The sequence below is a fragment of the Desmodus rotundus genome, chromosome 4 (assembly GCF_022682495.2).
Source record: "Desmodus rotundus isolate HL8 chromosome 4, HLdesRot8A.1, whole genome shotgun sequence".
Classification (NCBI taxonomy): Eukaryota; Metazoa; Chordata; class Mammalia; order Chiroptera; family Phyllostomidae; genus Desmodus; species Desmodus rotundus.
The window spans coordinates 81,706,220-81,722,037 of record NC_071390.1 but is presented as its reverse complement, the minus strand read 5'-3'; the positions used below and the strand labels follow the sequence as shown (position 1 = coordinate 81,722,037).

The 15,818-nt window shown below is 38.1% G+C and overlaps 1 protein-coding gene across 10 annotated transcripts in view; it reads right to left on the bottom strand.

Moving 5' to 3' along the window:
- Window positions 1-15,818, bottom strand: part of ARHGAP24 (Rho GTPase activating protein 24) — a 494,910-nt gene that overhangs the window by 51,603 nt on the left and 427,489 nt on the right. For 8 of the 10 annotated variants that reach the window (XM_045183728.3, XM_045183726.3, XM_024574833.4 and 5 more), the window contains one exon: window positions 3,294-3,501. In XM_045183728.3, the coding sequence (XP_045039663.2) occupies window positions 3,294-3,501 (208 nt within the window). Of the gene's footprint in view, window positions 1-3,293; window positions 3,502-12,606; window positions 12,726-14,366; window positions 15,701-15,818 lie in introns of those variants that run through there. The other 2 variants (XM_024574834.4, XM_045183733.3) reach the window with 2 other exon arrangements.

Here is a 15,818-nt window from a genome sequence, read left to right as displayed (position 1 = left end):
AGCTTGGTACTGGCATAGAAATAGACAGATAGACCAATGGAACAGAACAGAGAGCCCAGAAATAAACCCGAGCCTCTATGGTCAATTAATTTTTGACAAAGAGGGCAGCAGCATAAAATGGAGGAAAAATAGCCTCTTCAAGAAATGGTGTTGGGAGATCTGGACAGTTACATGCAAAATACTGAAACTCAAGCACCAACTTACACTACACACAAAAATAAATTCAAGGTGGATAAAGATTTAAATATATGTCATGACACCATTAAAGTCATAAAGGAGAACACAGGCAGGAAAATCTCATATATTTCACACAGCAATATTTTCACTGATATGTCCCCTCAAGCAAGGGACATAAAGGAAAATAAACAAATGGGACCTCATCAAAATAAAAAGTTTCTGTATGGCTAAAGAAAACTATTAAAATAGAAAGAGAACCAACCATATGGGAAAACATATTTGCCAGAGATACCCCACACAAGGTTTTCATCTCCAAAATATATAAAGAACTCACACGACTCCACTCTAAGAAGACAAGCAACCCAATTAAAAAATGGGCAAGGGACTTGAAGAGGCATTTCTCCAAGAAGGACATGCAGACGGTCCAGAGACATATGAAAGGATGCACAGTATCGTTAGCTACAGAGAGATGCAAATTAAACCACAATGAGAGGCCACTTCACACTGGTCAAAATGGCCATCATAAACAAAGCAACAAACAGCAAGTGTTGGAGAGGATGCGGAGAAAATGGAACCCTAGTGCACTGTTGGTGGGATTGCAGACTGGTGCAACCACTATGGAAAACAGTATGGAATTTCCTCAGGAAACTAAAAATGTAACTGTCTTTTGACCCGGCAATTCGACTGCTAGGATTATGACCTAAGAGCCCTGAAACACCAATCCAAAAGAACCTGTGCACCCCAATGTTCACAGCAGCACAATTTATAATAGCCAAGTGCTGGAAGCACCTAAGCGCCCATCAGTAAATTAATGGATCAATAAACTATAGTATTTTTATACAATGGAATTTTATGCAGCAGAAAGAAAGAAGGAGCTACCCTTTTTGACAGCATGGATGGAACTGGAGAGCATTATGCTAAGTAAAATAAGCCAGGCAGTGAATGGCAAATACCATATGATCTCATCTTGAACAGGAACCTAATCAAGAAAACAAGCAGAATATAACCAAAGACACTGAAATTGAGAACAGGCTGACAGTGACCAGAGGGGAGAGGGGAGGGAATTTCAGGGGAAAAGGGTGAAAGTTTGCAGGAACAATCATAAAGGACACATGGACAATAACAGCGGGGGTGGCAAGAGGGGAGGGAGGTGGGGAGGGCTGGGGTGTTGGCCTGGGGTGGGGGGAAAAGGCAGAAAACTGTACTTGAACAACAATTAAAAAATTAAAAAAATAAAAAATAAATATGCTTTGCTATAATATCATCTGCATATATTTATGTCATATACTAAAATACTAAATACTAAAGGCCATTAAAATAGGATGCATACCCTATTATCAATAGGGATAGAAATATCCTACATGAAATTCATTTAAAGGATGCATATCCTATTATACATCCTTTATTATAAGGATTCCATTAACAAATTTCTTTCTAACTTTGGGAATGAAAAATTAAATTTCACCTAGATTAACTATTGTCCATATCTCGTGGACAGGCTGAACTATGTAACTACTGATCTGGTTTTCTTTTTCAAAGTATAGAATATGATATGTGCCTCTTTTGCAAAAAGTACACCTGCAGTTTTGAAGTTTGTTCTGTGATCCTAACTTCATTATTATTTTTAAAATATTTATTTATTTATCAAATTATCACTTACATTCTATATTATTTTGCATTAATTTCAGGTGTATGGTGTAGTGATTACATAAGCATATACCTTACACAGTGTTCCTCCTGGTATTTCCAATACTTACCTGGCACTCTGACCCTAGTTTTAAATTCTTTTCTTTACCTCCATTATTATAAAATTTATAGTAAGCTCCTTAGCACTTTAGTTTTTTTCCCACATATCTAACTTTTTTTAGGACTGCAATTTCCTGCTTAGAGGACCCTAAAATATATCTCCAAATTGCTTTACAAAGAGTATAATAATTTTCACTCTCACCCTCAGGGTGCTATCTCAGTGCACCTCACCAGCCCTGAGCCTTGTCATTGTTCAGGGCGTTGTTAATGTGCTGGTTAAAGGGCTTTCAATGGTTTAATGTCCATTTCTTGGATTATTAGTGAGAGCCCTTTATCTTCTATCATGTATTCAAGTGTCTTCTCATCTATCTGTTCTGTAGATCTGTGTCCATTCATGTGCTAATTCTATACTTTGAAAGAGAAATAATACATCATAGGTAATTTTCAATTTTCAAGTACCAAGACTATTCTTATCCACAAAGTCCAATACTGAGAAACTTTTCTAAAGACGTATTCCAAGAATGAAAAATATTTATGTGAATGTGAACCCTCTATGTTATTTACAATAGTGAGAAAAGTATGACAAAAATGTTCGACGGTGTTGAAGTGGTTGTGAACATATACCTGCAGAGGGAAGTTTTAGATATTAAAAATCAAGCTTGCTGTGGCTACCAATCACAAACTGTCAAGTTAAAATATATTGAAAAAAAGGGCATTTCAAACTGTTAATATGGAAAAATCTCTGCTATACAATGTTAAATTAATAATACTTGGATAAAAATTATTTTTTCTCTTAGATTGAAATATAGTGAAGAGAAGGACTCAATTCACAAAATATTAATAATTAACTTACTGTATACTTTCTTCTCTGGAATTTCCATTATTTCCTGAATTTCACCATGCTGTACCTCTTGTTTCTTTGTAAACTTATTCTATATTATGGTGGAGGTATATATTTAAAATATAATGCTTTTATTATTTCTTTTTACAAATAGTTATTTTAATTACATTGCCAATATCTAATCTTGTCAATATTTTTAATATTTATTAGCTGAAAAAATTAAAAAAATATCAAACAAGAGATGGCCTCTACTTTAAGAGTTTTCTGACATTAAACATAGTGTTAATTTGAAACCAAGGGAAAATAATCAATAATAATGTTTCAAGGTCGGGGGGAAGCAAAGAAAAGACATTTAAAGCATAAAACCTTTGACTCTGTAACTTAATAAAAACAATCCATATCTGTGTGACCACTTAATTCATCATCTAAATTACTAAAACATCAATTTCAACATCTCAGCTTATGGCAACCTTTCAGTTCAGACTGAATTTCTCAGTGAAGGATGGTCTGTAAAAATCTTAAAATCTACCTGTCAAATGATGGCTTCTCTCCACAGTCAAAGGCATCCTGGAGCTCCTTAACCAGGTTAGCCTGGCCTGGTAGTCGGAAGAGACCCTCTTCTTTCAGCCCTCTTTGCCGGATGAAGTCCACGCACTGCTCCACCAACATTGGAGCCAGACGGTTCCCATATCTCTTCTCATAACGGACAGTATCTTCCAGTTTCTGTCCAAAAATGCCTGAAGAAATAAAAAATCACTGTGAATTTGAGAAAGGGAAACACCAACTTCCCACTTTGTTGCTTTCTTTTAAAACACAATGTAAAGGAAAACGAAAGCCTGGAATACTAGCAAGCATTTAACTTTTAGTATCTCACATTACTACAGAATGAAATTCAAGAAAAATAAGTGTTGCACATTCAAATTATGAAAGATCCCAGGATGTGGGGGAATAATTTAATAACCATTACATTAAGGATTTGACAATAAGAACATATGCTTTACCTTATCTGTAAAATAGCTTATGTATGTATTCAGTAATGCAAAACCATCAAGTTTCAAGCAATAAATACTTGCTACCTAAGATATATTCTTAGCTCAAGTAGAAACAATAACACAACAAACCAAACTAATCTACACCTGGTATCAAATCTAGCACTAGTGGAATTCATATATTCCTTTTAGGAAAAATTGTTCAATGACCTAGTACTGGTATTTGATTACATATAAAGTACAATTAGAAAATTGCATTCACTAAGGGTACTGAAAATTAAAGCATGTAAAAAGTATATTAGATTAGTTCGTAGTCTTTGGAACAAGCAGTTTCTTGATAATGGCAAGTGGAACATTTTTCGTAAACTTGACAGACATTCACACTGCTATTTTCTCTTGTCATCTCCAGTTTAGGGTCTGGACAATTAAATACTCCTCTCACTTTCAGAGAAGTCTTCTGGAGCCTCTAGGAAGATGAGGGGTTTTTTTGGTTTTTTTTTTGATGAAACAGAAAGACACACCTGTAGTTGCCAATCACTCCTTTTTCTATCTTGAATTTGGACATGCTATCTGTCCATCTGGGAGTCACCCTTTGACCATCAGGCAACAGCCACAAAGAGAGGCTGAAAAATTCATGGAGACAGGGCTGAAACCATTGAACCATTCGTTCATACCAACAGCACCTTCCTCCAGATTTCTTTTTTAATGTGAGAAAAGTAAAATCCTGTGTGTTTAAGCTACTGTTGTAATAAAATAAAATAATCATTCCTTCTGACTTCATCTTGCTCGAGCATGCCCAGTTTCCTTCAGGTGTCAGTGAGTGACTTCTGCTTAGTCCTGCACATAGACATGCTAATCATGAAAGGAATCCAAGCCTAGGAATTGCTGAAGCAACCTCCCTGCTTAAAATTATTAATACCTACCTCCCAAGGGGATAGGAAGGTACATACAAAAGTAACGATTGCTTATCAAAAGATTTCTAAGAACACCATGACTGGAACCATGGCGACCAGTATTTGTTAACCAAAACCAAGGAAGTTTCACCATCCCCCTTGGACCCTCACTGGCACCCAGGTGACTGAGGTCTTAAGTTATCTCCTGGTCTAAACCCCAACCATTTCCCCCTTTCTTTCACAGAAAAGAAGCCTGAATTGTTTACTTTATCAGGATAGTTCTTTAGGACACTGGTCCACCATTTTCTCAGTTTGATGGCTTTCTGAGTAGAGTTGTTTTCCTTACCCCAACTCCTTGTCACTTGACTTATTGGCTGTTGTGTGGTGAGCAGTATGAGCTTTCACTCCGCTACACTGTTAGATGAGTTTTCTCTATTTTTGACAACACAAAATTCTTATCCATACAATGATAATAATCATTTTGAAGATATTCTAGTATTTTAATAACAATGCTTACAAACTGGTTATGAATGGAGAATGCTGACTTTCCATGAAGTTCTTTGGAAACTAAAGTGATGCTTATATGACTGGGGTGTTTGGATTCAATCCTGACAAAATTAAGAAAATAGACTTTCAAAGGCATTTATAGATTATTTTTAACAATAATGGTGATATATGGGAATAAATCTTAAGTATCTGTTATTTTTGACTTATTTCTTTGGATTGATAAATTACTAACTTTTCTCTCTAAATTCAAAAGAAAAATCTAGTAAAGGTGCAGGGAACCGATCCACATGGCAATGGTGAATATAGCCCAGCCCCTGATTTGGAAAACCGGCAGGAGTGAGTTAGCACACAGGAACTAGGTCCATGGATTGGTTTTCCCATGGGGAACCAGGTCTGCATTGTACCTGGGCTGCACTGAGGCTTGCTTTTTGCTAAAACTCCCTCACCCTGAATTGAGACAGAAAATGTTTACTGCATATCTTTAAAGTAACTCCCTAAAGTCTGTGCTAGACCTCCCAAGGATGGAGTGTAACCAGTTCAACCACTTTTCCCCTTGCATTTGCAACATCCTTTCCTTTGTTATCTGTAAAAGGTAATCACCTAAAGTGAACCTGTGCATAGTAAATGAGGACCATCCTCAATGTAATGTGCCCAGAAAAGCAATAAAAGCCTGTCCAGGCAAGGGTTAGGATGCTCTCTCACTCAAGAGAGTGGCCATGCCATCCCTTTTTCTCCACAGGACTTCTGCAGTCCATGTGAATTTGTTCATCACATCCACAACACATGAACCCCACTGGTCGGAATCCTCATAATAAAGGTGGTCCAATTCAACCTCTATGTGTACTACAAATGAGAACCAAACTCCTAAGGTTTGGTTTTATGTAGTAATTAAAAACAGTCAAACATTCTTTTCTTAAAACTCAGGATTTCTTTTTTCCCCCCCAACAACTTAGGAAGCTGATAAAGGAAAGGGTAAGTTTTGTTTTAGATGAGTACTTTGGTTTCCTTCCTTCCTTCCTTCCTTCCTTCCTTCCTTCCTTCCTTCCTTCCTTCCTTCCTTCCTCCCTCCCTCCATATCAATCTATCTATCATCTATCTACCTTATATACATGCTTGCCATTATGGTTAAGAACTTTCTTAAGAGATATAGCAAGAAACTAAAAGCCAAAACCCTAACATCCTTCAATTTATTAAATATGTCTTATGTACTAAGTCCTTAACATATAGTCTCTCATTTTTATGCTAAATATGTAAGATAGCTATTCTAGACATGAGGAAATTGAGGCTCAGAGATCAAATAAGTCACCTAAGCTTAGTTACACAGCATTGAGTGGCAGAATGAAAGTTCACAACCAGATTTATTCAGCCTTTAAAGCCTTTGTCCCCAACTAAGTGCCCATCAGTAGATGAGTGGATAAAACTGCTGTGGCACATTTACACAATGGAATACTACTCATCTGTAAAGAAGAAGGAAATCTTACATTTCCCGACAGCCCAGATGGACCTAGAGGATATTATGGTAAGTTAAATAAGCCAGTCAGAGAAAGACAAGTACTATATGATTTCACTTATATGTGGAATCTAAAGAATAATATAAATGAACAAAATGGAGGCAGAATCAAAGGTACAGAGAACAGACTGACAGCTGTCAGGGGCTGTGGGGTGGGTGGGAACTGGGTGAAATAGGGGAAAGGATTAAGCAAAAAACATAAGCTCATAGACACAGACATCAGTGTGGTGAATGCCAGAGGGAAGGGGATGGGGGCGGGTGAAGGAGGCAGGGGGATGAATGAGGATGGAAGGAGACCAGATTATGGGTTGTGAGCACACAATACAATATACAGATGATATGTTGTAGAGTTACACACTTGAAACCTATTTAATTTACCAATGTAATCCCAATAAATTCAATAAAAATATTTTAAAAATTTTCTTTAAAAAATTAAAAATATTTTCACTCATTCCTGAATACCAGCCCTCTTTTTCTTTTTTAAATCACAATTATGTCCCCTCATTTTCTACAAATTAAAAAAATTAGTAAATTCTAAAAGTGAGTAAAATAGCATATCTTTTTTGTGTGTGCTCTAAATTGACAATAACTAAACTGTACTTATGTGTGCCAGGCAGTGTATCTGAATTTCTCTCATTTAAAACTCACAGCACTCTGTGAAGTAGGCACCACCATTATACCACTTTCTCAAGGAGAAAACTGAAGCACAGAAAGATTAGTAATTTGCTGGATGTCACACAGCTAGTAAGTAGTGGAGCCAGAATTTTCTCAAGGCTGTTGGATTCAGCATCATTCTGTATCTAACACAATAGCTATTACACAATAATGTGTGTATGCACAATAGTGTGTGTACTGGCTGAAAACTGAGCTATCGAGCAAGAAACCTGTCAGCTTACTAACTTTTGTACTTTAATTCTTGTCATCCATTGAGAAAATGTAAATTTATGGGAAGGTCAGAAAAATAAAGGGTGAGGCAAAAAACTCTAAGCATTTAGTGAGTGTGCTGCCCAAGGAAACTCTTTTTTTTTTTAAATGTAAAGAGCTATGTCTACTTAGCAATATGTAAGTGTTACAGTATGTAGACAGTAGTTATGTATACTTAGAGATTCCTGTGGAAAAAAATCATAGTTTTTTCTCTAGACCTAGTCTTGTTAAGAATTATAATAGATGTATACTTTCCATTATGTAGCTTTGGGAATAGAATGTCCCAAATGTCTCTTGCGATGATAGGTGTGAGTTAAAAAACTACACGAGAATTTTTTATGAGAAAGGTGAGGGGAAAATAATTTTTAAAGCTGTTTTATTTAAGATTTTCTTTGAGGGAGAAGTGAAACTTTAAATTTTAAAATTAACAAAACAAGAACAAAGGTTATGAGCTTTTTCCCCAACTAGCAGCATGGGGAAAAGACACATTGATTAGTAGATCATTAACAGGAATATTCTCAGGAATATTAGCAGGAAAATTCTGACTTTGATTAAGTACATTCCTCTTTTCTTTACTACCCTCACTCACCATGTCAGTCCTTTCCAAACTCATTACTACTATAATAGGCTAGATGCTCAGTATTTCCTATATGCCTTTTTGAAGAGTCCTCAACCCAGGTAAGTGTTGCCATAGTGATCTTCATAATATTTGAATCAGTTCATACCACTCTTTTGCTTCATTTCTTCCAATGGTGCCCACTGACCAATCACATTCGTTTTCATGAAATACAAAGTTTCCACAATGTGACCTCTGTTATTTTCTACCATTCAATCAACAATGTTTAGGGAGTACCCACTGTGTGCCAGGCACCATGCCATATCCACCCTCATTTCTGCTGCTTCCTCACAAACATCGTGTTCTGTAGTGCTCTCTAACTATTCTGAATTGTGTTATCTCCTAAGTGTAATGATTTATCATGTCTTCAGGCCTCCTTCTAGAAGGCAGGTCCTGACATCTTGAGTCAGCCTAGAAAAAGCTATCCTGCAAGATACAACTCATATCATCTCCTGTGTTAAGTTTTTATTAACACTCTCACCCCTACCCTGGATGCAAAGCTTGATAAGTTTGTTCTTTGACTTCTTAGCGCATTACTTGGTAAGTATTTATGTAGATGATTGTCTGTGCTGAACTAGTTCCCCACTAGTGAAAAGAGGAATGTGCTTTCATAATTATTATAATAAGATAATTATTTTACATTTATGATCATTATAAATAATATTGAAAAATAGCTGTATGTTATATATCTATCTTATGAACTTCAGAGAGGTTTAGGTAATTCTCCAAGATGTCATAGACACAGGAAATATACTGGGATTGGCATCAGATCTAAAGGATTCCAAGATTCACCCTCCATTCTACCTACTGCTATGATCTGAATGCTTGTGTTTGAAAACCTAAGGTCTGAGATGATGGTATTAGGAAGCAGGGCCTTTGGGAAGTGATTGGGTCATGAGGGCAGAGCCTTCATGAATGGGATCAGTGCCTCTACAAAGGGACCCCAGAGGCTTTCTGTAAGGTGAGAATACAACAAGAAGTTGACTGTCTGCAACCTGGAGGAGGGCTTTCATCAGAGCCCCATGCTGGCCTGGTGTCAGAGTTCCAGCCTCCAGAACTGTGAGAAATTAATTCCTGTGTTTAGAAGCCACCCAGTCCATGGCATTTTGTTATAGCAGCCTGAACTGACTAAGACACATAGGCAAACTCTCTTACTTCCATACCTGGGACTTAATACTAAAGGGGTAAAACTTGACCATTCTATAAATACTTGTGGAATTAATGAGTTTGTTAAAGCAAAGTACTTAACCTCCTCAATTATAGGAAATATATGAATAACTTCAAAGTAAAATGGAACTCATCAATAGTTCACAGGTTGTGGCATTGATTTCTATAAAGACTTGAAAAAAAATTCTTGGTTTGCTGATGAAAAGCCAGAAGTTTAAAAACTTCTTGGTTATTACTCCAATCCTTTGCTATCATTTATTTTTCAGAGTTTCTTCTCTCTCCTTTCCTACAGATCACACGCTGAGCCATAGAGAGAGTTTGCTTTTACTTATCCTTCTGCTTACTGCAACCCTGGTAACAGCATAAGTCTTGGTACCACCAGGATTGTAATAATTTTCAATTAAAAATGAACATTCATCCATGGCAAATAGACAAACCAAAATAAAAGATACTCTTTTTGGTACAGAAGCAAAAACGGCTAAAATTTACTTCAGTTTGTCATCATACTTTCTAAGTAGCCAACAAATCATATGATAGAAAACTTAAACCAAGGGACTCAAATCTATAACAACCAGTGAACACTTTGCAGAATCTTGACACTTTTCATACTTAGAGTTGAAAAGGAAGGAGAAAATAAAAGCCTGGAAGAATTAATGTAATAATGTGAATATAGTGACCCAGCGGCCTAGGTCTGAGACCAGCAGAGTAATTCTAGACTCTGTTAGCACCCAAGCCATGCTATTTACATGCATTTCTTACTTCACACTCACAAACATTCTGCAAGGAGGTCTCTCTTCTACAAACAAATCCAGAGATGCTAGGTGATCTAAAGTCACACATTTGGATAGTGGAAGATCTGGGGTACAAAAGCAGGTCCACATAATTCTAAGTCTTCCTCTTCCCCCCATATTGTGTTAATTCAGTTCAGAGATATTTTTTTTCATAGTGCTGACCACTCTCTTAGGATCATACAGGAGACAATGTCTTTTCATGACTTTCAAAGACTAACCTGATTTCATGTAGTTCAGGGAAAGCACTGTCTTTGTAAATGAGCCCATAGTCAGTCTTGTTTATGGGCTTCTCAGACTTTGCCCATCGTTCAGTGCAGTACTTACTACAGAGTAAGAAATTACTTACTTATGTTTCTTTATCCCTAAGGAGTCCGTGAACTCATCCCCAGCATCACCTGGTAGATGCTCCACAACACTATGCTATATAAATTAATGAGTTCCTTATTTATAGCACCATATAAAATTATGTGGATTTGGATAGTAGCATTCTGTTGACTAAATCAATTTCCATAAATGTGATTATAGCATACATAACATACAATAACCATTAAAGAACTTGCTGGTTTTATCCACCAACATTATAAATGCATTTTAATTCCCATTGCCCATAGATTAGCAGGGAAAGAGAGATAAAAATCCTACTACAATTCACCAGTTTTCCATAAATCTTGAATCCTTGGCTGAGCATTCTTTACTCTGAAAAGAAGTAAATACTTGTCTTTTCGACTACAAATGTGCACACAGCACTTTAGGATTCCTATGAAGACAAGGCGGCAAAGTGGCAGCATATATGAAGTACGAGGGTTACAGGGTAAAGAGTATAATGGATGAAAAAATGAGCCAGCAATGTCTTGGAGGAAATGTGAAGTTTGGACAGACAACAGAGTAGAGAACTCACAGCAGAGAGGGCAAAGAGAACAAAAGCAAAGAGATGGCATAGAAGATGTACTTAGGGACAAAGAGTAAGGAAGTCCAGGGAATTAGACTTTATTCTCTAGGAAATATTTGGAATTGGCCAGAAGGTCTTGATCATTATGTAATACAGTTAGGAGCAACTGGGACTCAAAAACTTTTCAGCTGTGGAACACTGCCTGACAGTGCTCATTAGGAATACCTATTAGACAATGATTTCCAAATAGACTCTATGCTGTAAAACATTGTGAAAAATGTTGGGGATGAAAAGAGGTGAAGATGGATGCTATCTTGAAGGGCCACTTTTTAGGTTAAAGTATGTTGTGTGCATGAAGCAATAAAGACACAGAGAACTAAGATAATGGGAATAGAAATGGAGCTAAAAGTATATAAAGAAGGAAGAAGCTAAGTAGTTATGTGTAGGAGGAAAAAAAGCTCTGGGAAATGAATGATGGCTTATCTCCAGGAACAGGGCAACTCAGGAGAGGGAAAAAAAGCTAAAGTTTGGGTTTAAAAATTTACTTTAGTCTGCCTCATGGTCACGATAACCTTAAACCAGCTAACCTATTAAAACTAGAAATAAACACTGACATTCAGGACCCCATGTGTTTCCCCTAGGTAATCAAAAGATTGGTTGTGTTCCATGTATGAAATATCAGTCTTCAAAAGATTAAAAAGTTGTAGTTTCAAAATCAAGAGAGTAAAAATGCACTGTGACCTTTATCTCACCAGAACATAAATATAGAGCACAACCATCCTCAGCTTTCTGCCTAATAGGTGTTTTGTATTTCCTAGAATTTTAAAACCACTGGGAAAACATTTTCGGTGAGCTTTATTAGTACTTAAAAAAGGAAGAGAGAGGGCCAGGGCAGTAAAGGACAGAAGAGGTCTGGAAGAGAAAGGAGCCCTGAGAAGTGAGTTATGGCTTACAAAGCACTCAAGCTCCAATACCACCAGGCCTCTGGGAACTACCTGCACCCCACACTTCAATTCTGAGGGTGCTCTAAAGCAGTGAGTTTCTTCTGTCCTCCTACCCCTGAAAGCAGTAAAAAAAAAAATGTGCTTTAAATGTGGATCAGGAAAAGCGGACACGTCACCATTTTCTACTTCAGTGTGTTTTTCCATGATCCCTGCCCTCTCCCTTTTGCTTTCATTGAAACGACTTAAGCCGATGCTGTCCAACAGGCTTGGGAGAGAAACTCAAAAACCCAGATCCACTTCTTGAACTCCTTGAAAATCCCGAAGATTAAACAAAGCACACAAGAACCCTCTCTTCTTAAGGTGGCATGGTTTAGAAATCCAGGGGTGAAAGAAAAGTTCGTTCTTTTCCATGCCAGACCTTAAATAAAGACAGAAACACCCTGTGCTTCTTGCTGCTGCTGCCCTGAATAACTAGGGCAGCAGGAAACAGCATTGCGGCAGCCTGAGCGCCTTCCTCCCAGAGCCCCACTGTGTCACTGTGGTCCTGCGGCCAGTGACTGAGACAGGCTAGTGTGCACTGACTGGCTCTGGAGAAAGGGAAAGAAAACTTACAAAGGCTGAATGCTTCCTGCACCTCCTCTCCTTTCTGGTTCTGACAGAAAGCAGAATACAGCTTTGTGAGTTAAAAATCTCTTAATCCTTGACTCAAATGCTGAACATTCCTCAGATTACTGTGACTTTGCAGAGGAAAGGGCAAATCTGTAAAAATAGCCACAGGAGATGATAGACAGAAGCTGCTCCCCCTCCAGTTATTGCCATTTGCCAGCCTATGGTAACGGTGTTTGCAGGCGCTGCCTTCCCTCGGTGGTATTTAAGGAGAAGGGGAGAGGGCTTGAGGAACAGCAGTGCTAGCCAGGATGCTTACAGATCTGCTGTGCTCTCCTATGGAAGGAGAAAATGTGGAAAAGATAATAAAGGCCTTGCTCTGGGCTTCAAAGATACATAAATTGTCCCCTGAAAATATCATAGTACAGATGAACAGCAATAACCTAGAAATGTAGATTGTCTCTAGTGTTTGGATAAACCTGATTTAGTTATTGAGGGGTGGGGGAAGCAGAAAAGGGAATGTTTTGTAAGCAATTAGTACCTAGCCTTTTCAATTTCTATCAGTCTACTTCTCTATCAGTGATGCAGTCCCACAGTTATCCTAATCGGCGCTCTAAAACCCTGTTCTGAAATCTCTATAGGCTTAGAAAATATGAGATGTGGGTGAGAAAGGAATAAAAATTAATATCTGAATTCCTTGCTAATAATATAGGCCAATGATCACAGCCAAATTGCAGCTGCTCTAAGGGAAAGACTCAGAAAAAACAAGGCTTAGTTTTTAAAAGTTCCCACTATATTTCTCTTTATGTGGTTTTTCTTATTCTGTTTTGTTCTTCTTCTTCTTCTTTTTTTTTTTTTTGGTTGCTAAGTAGAGAAGTTAATAGGTGGCAGATCAAATAAAAAAGGGAGAAGGTATGACCTTTAGATGTTACTCAGATCAGCTCCTGATTAAATTAGGTCATGGTATATGACATTAAAATTATAATTACCTAGTTCCAATTTAGATAATCATTCTATTTAATTATTCCCATTCTAAAGCAAAATAAAATTTTAAAATATTTTGATACCAAAACATTTTCTATAAACATTCATTTTATCTATGCTACATTCTTTAACTCTCCCTAGATAAATTAATTCAGAAATGCCTTAGTTTCTTTTATTGATCATAAATTGTTATGTTCCCCACCCCTTGTTCCTGATAGTTCTTATCTTTGGCCTCTCCCAATGCCACCTATTTGGGAAGTCAAGGTGACTTCTACTTCTAATTGGCGTCATTCAATGTGGTTGAAAGCCTCTTGTAAAGGATCACTACTAATAACCAGATATTAACATTTTCCTAGCAGGGAAGGTGAGGTAAGCACAGGCAGCCAGGTCCAAACAGATGTGATGGGAGAACAGAAGAGGGATGTGAGAGGGACCCATTTCAATGGGTGACAACATGGCTGCTTGATTTGGGTCTGGGAACAACCCAAGGTACCTTGGCCCTCCTGTCAGAATGGTCAGCTTGTTTATCTCTCCATCAGTCAAGGTGATCCCACCTTTTGTTAAGCCCCACCCACCTAGTATATTCACAGACAGTAATAAACAGATCCATTTAAACCTTGAACAATCCGTATACAGAAGCAAAGACACACACAAAATCACTTTAGTACAGGTCTAACCTCTTGGTTTCCAAACTCCCATTTTAGCAGAGCATAAACTGACCTTAAAGCATCAAAGGATATATGTATATTTTTAAAAGGACATTAACAACATCATCTACCTACCTTTCCGAAAACTAAAACATCGTTTGATTCTTCTGTATGTAGTTTTGGGAATGAAAGGAGTTGATGCTAAGGCACCTGAGGGGCGTTCCCCCATATTTCGGTCTTCAGGCATCATACGGCCCGAAGTTCTGAGAGTTTCAGGCTTCCTTTAAGACCTGCCTTTGCAGGATAGCTCACAGCCACTCCTTCTCATGTCTGTTTATTTGCTGGGTTTGCAGTGCTGATTCCTAGGACTCGCAGTTTGTTATCATCCCAGTTCTGAAACAGAGGTCAGTTACCACCTCTCATTTACTTCTCTTTGGGAAAAAAATTCCTTTTCTCTTGCCTAGTCCAGAGAGTTTTTAAAGGTTTTTTTTTTTTTTTTTTTAAGTTTCTGCAGACATTCCAAACTGTCACAGCAAAAAGAACTGCAGCAAGCAAGCTGCACCTCCCAAACAGCAGGAATTGTTTTGATTTGTTTTTTTATTAAGAACTGTCTTCTCAGCTGGAACTGGGGGCACTGAGATTCTTCTGGAAAGGTCAGCAAATAGCCATGTACAAGGGGATAGAAGAACAATGACAAAAAGGACCCTGAGGAATACTTCAGGACCGTCCTTGCTGGTTCCTTTCATCTGAGCAACAGGGGAGGCGAATAATGGCACCTTCTCCAGAAAGCTTTTCAGTGCATGATAGATTCTTCTCAAAGGGCTCCCCTGTTCCTTTTATAACACCCCTCAGCCTTTGATGCTCTGCAGGCTTCTCCTCCCTTTTCCCTTCTTTCTTCAAACTCCCGGGCTCCCGAGGCAATTGCCACGTCAGAAGAGTCGAGTGCCTATTCCAGGAGACTCGTTGGATCCGTGGGGGAGGCGGCTCTGCAGGGAGCTTCTCTCCCCTCCTCCGGCGCTTGCTCCCTTTTCTCAATGAAGAGCTGGGCGGGAGCTGGCAGGGCTGCGGCTGCCTCCAGTGCCCGCTGGTCACATGCTGCAGGTGCAGTCACAACGGTGTGAGGGGAGGAGGGAGAGGGCCACTCCGCGGTGTGAACCCCTTTTCCTTCGTTTGGCTTTGAGTTGACTTCCCGGCTCTTGTCTGTGCAGCACCTTTACAGCTGGCTGCCTTGGCCTCTCCAGAAATCTGAACAGCCCCAAAGCATCCCCAAGGGGACAAACTCTTTGCCCCTTCCTTCCTGCAATTTTTCTTTTCCTGAACAAGATTTTTTAAAGCATACTTTGCGATTGAATCTATTTGTGAGTGCTGACTTAAATGTTGACTAAAACATGCATGTGTGTGTATTTGTGTACATTTCTGTCTGTGAAATTGAAAATAATCTAAATTTAGTAACAAAAACCTGCAGGTATGACCACAAAATATATATATATATATATATATGAGTATATTATATACATAATTTCTCTGGTTATAGTTTGAAAGCCAATCCTGCTTTCAACGTCCTCCCCTGCTCTTATATGCACCCTT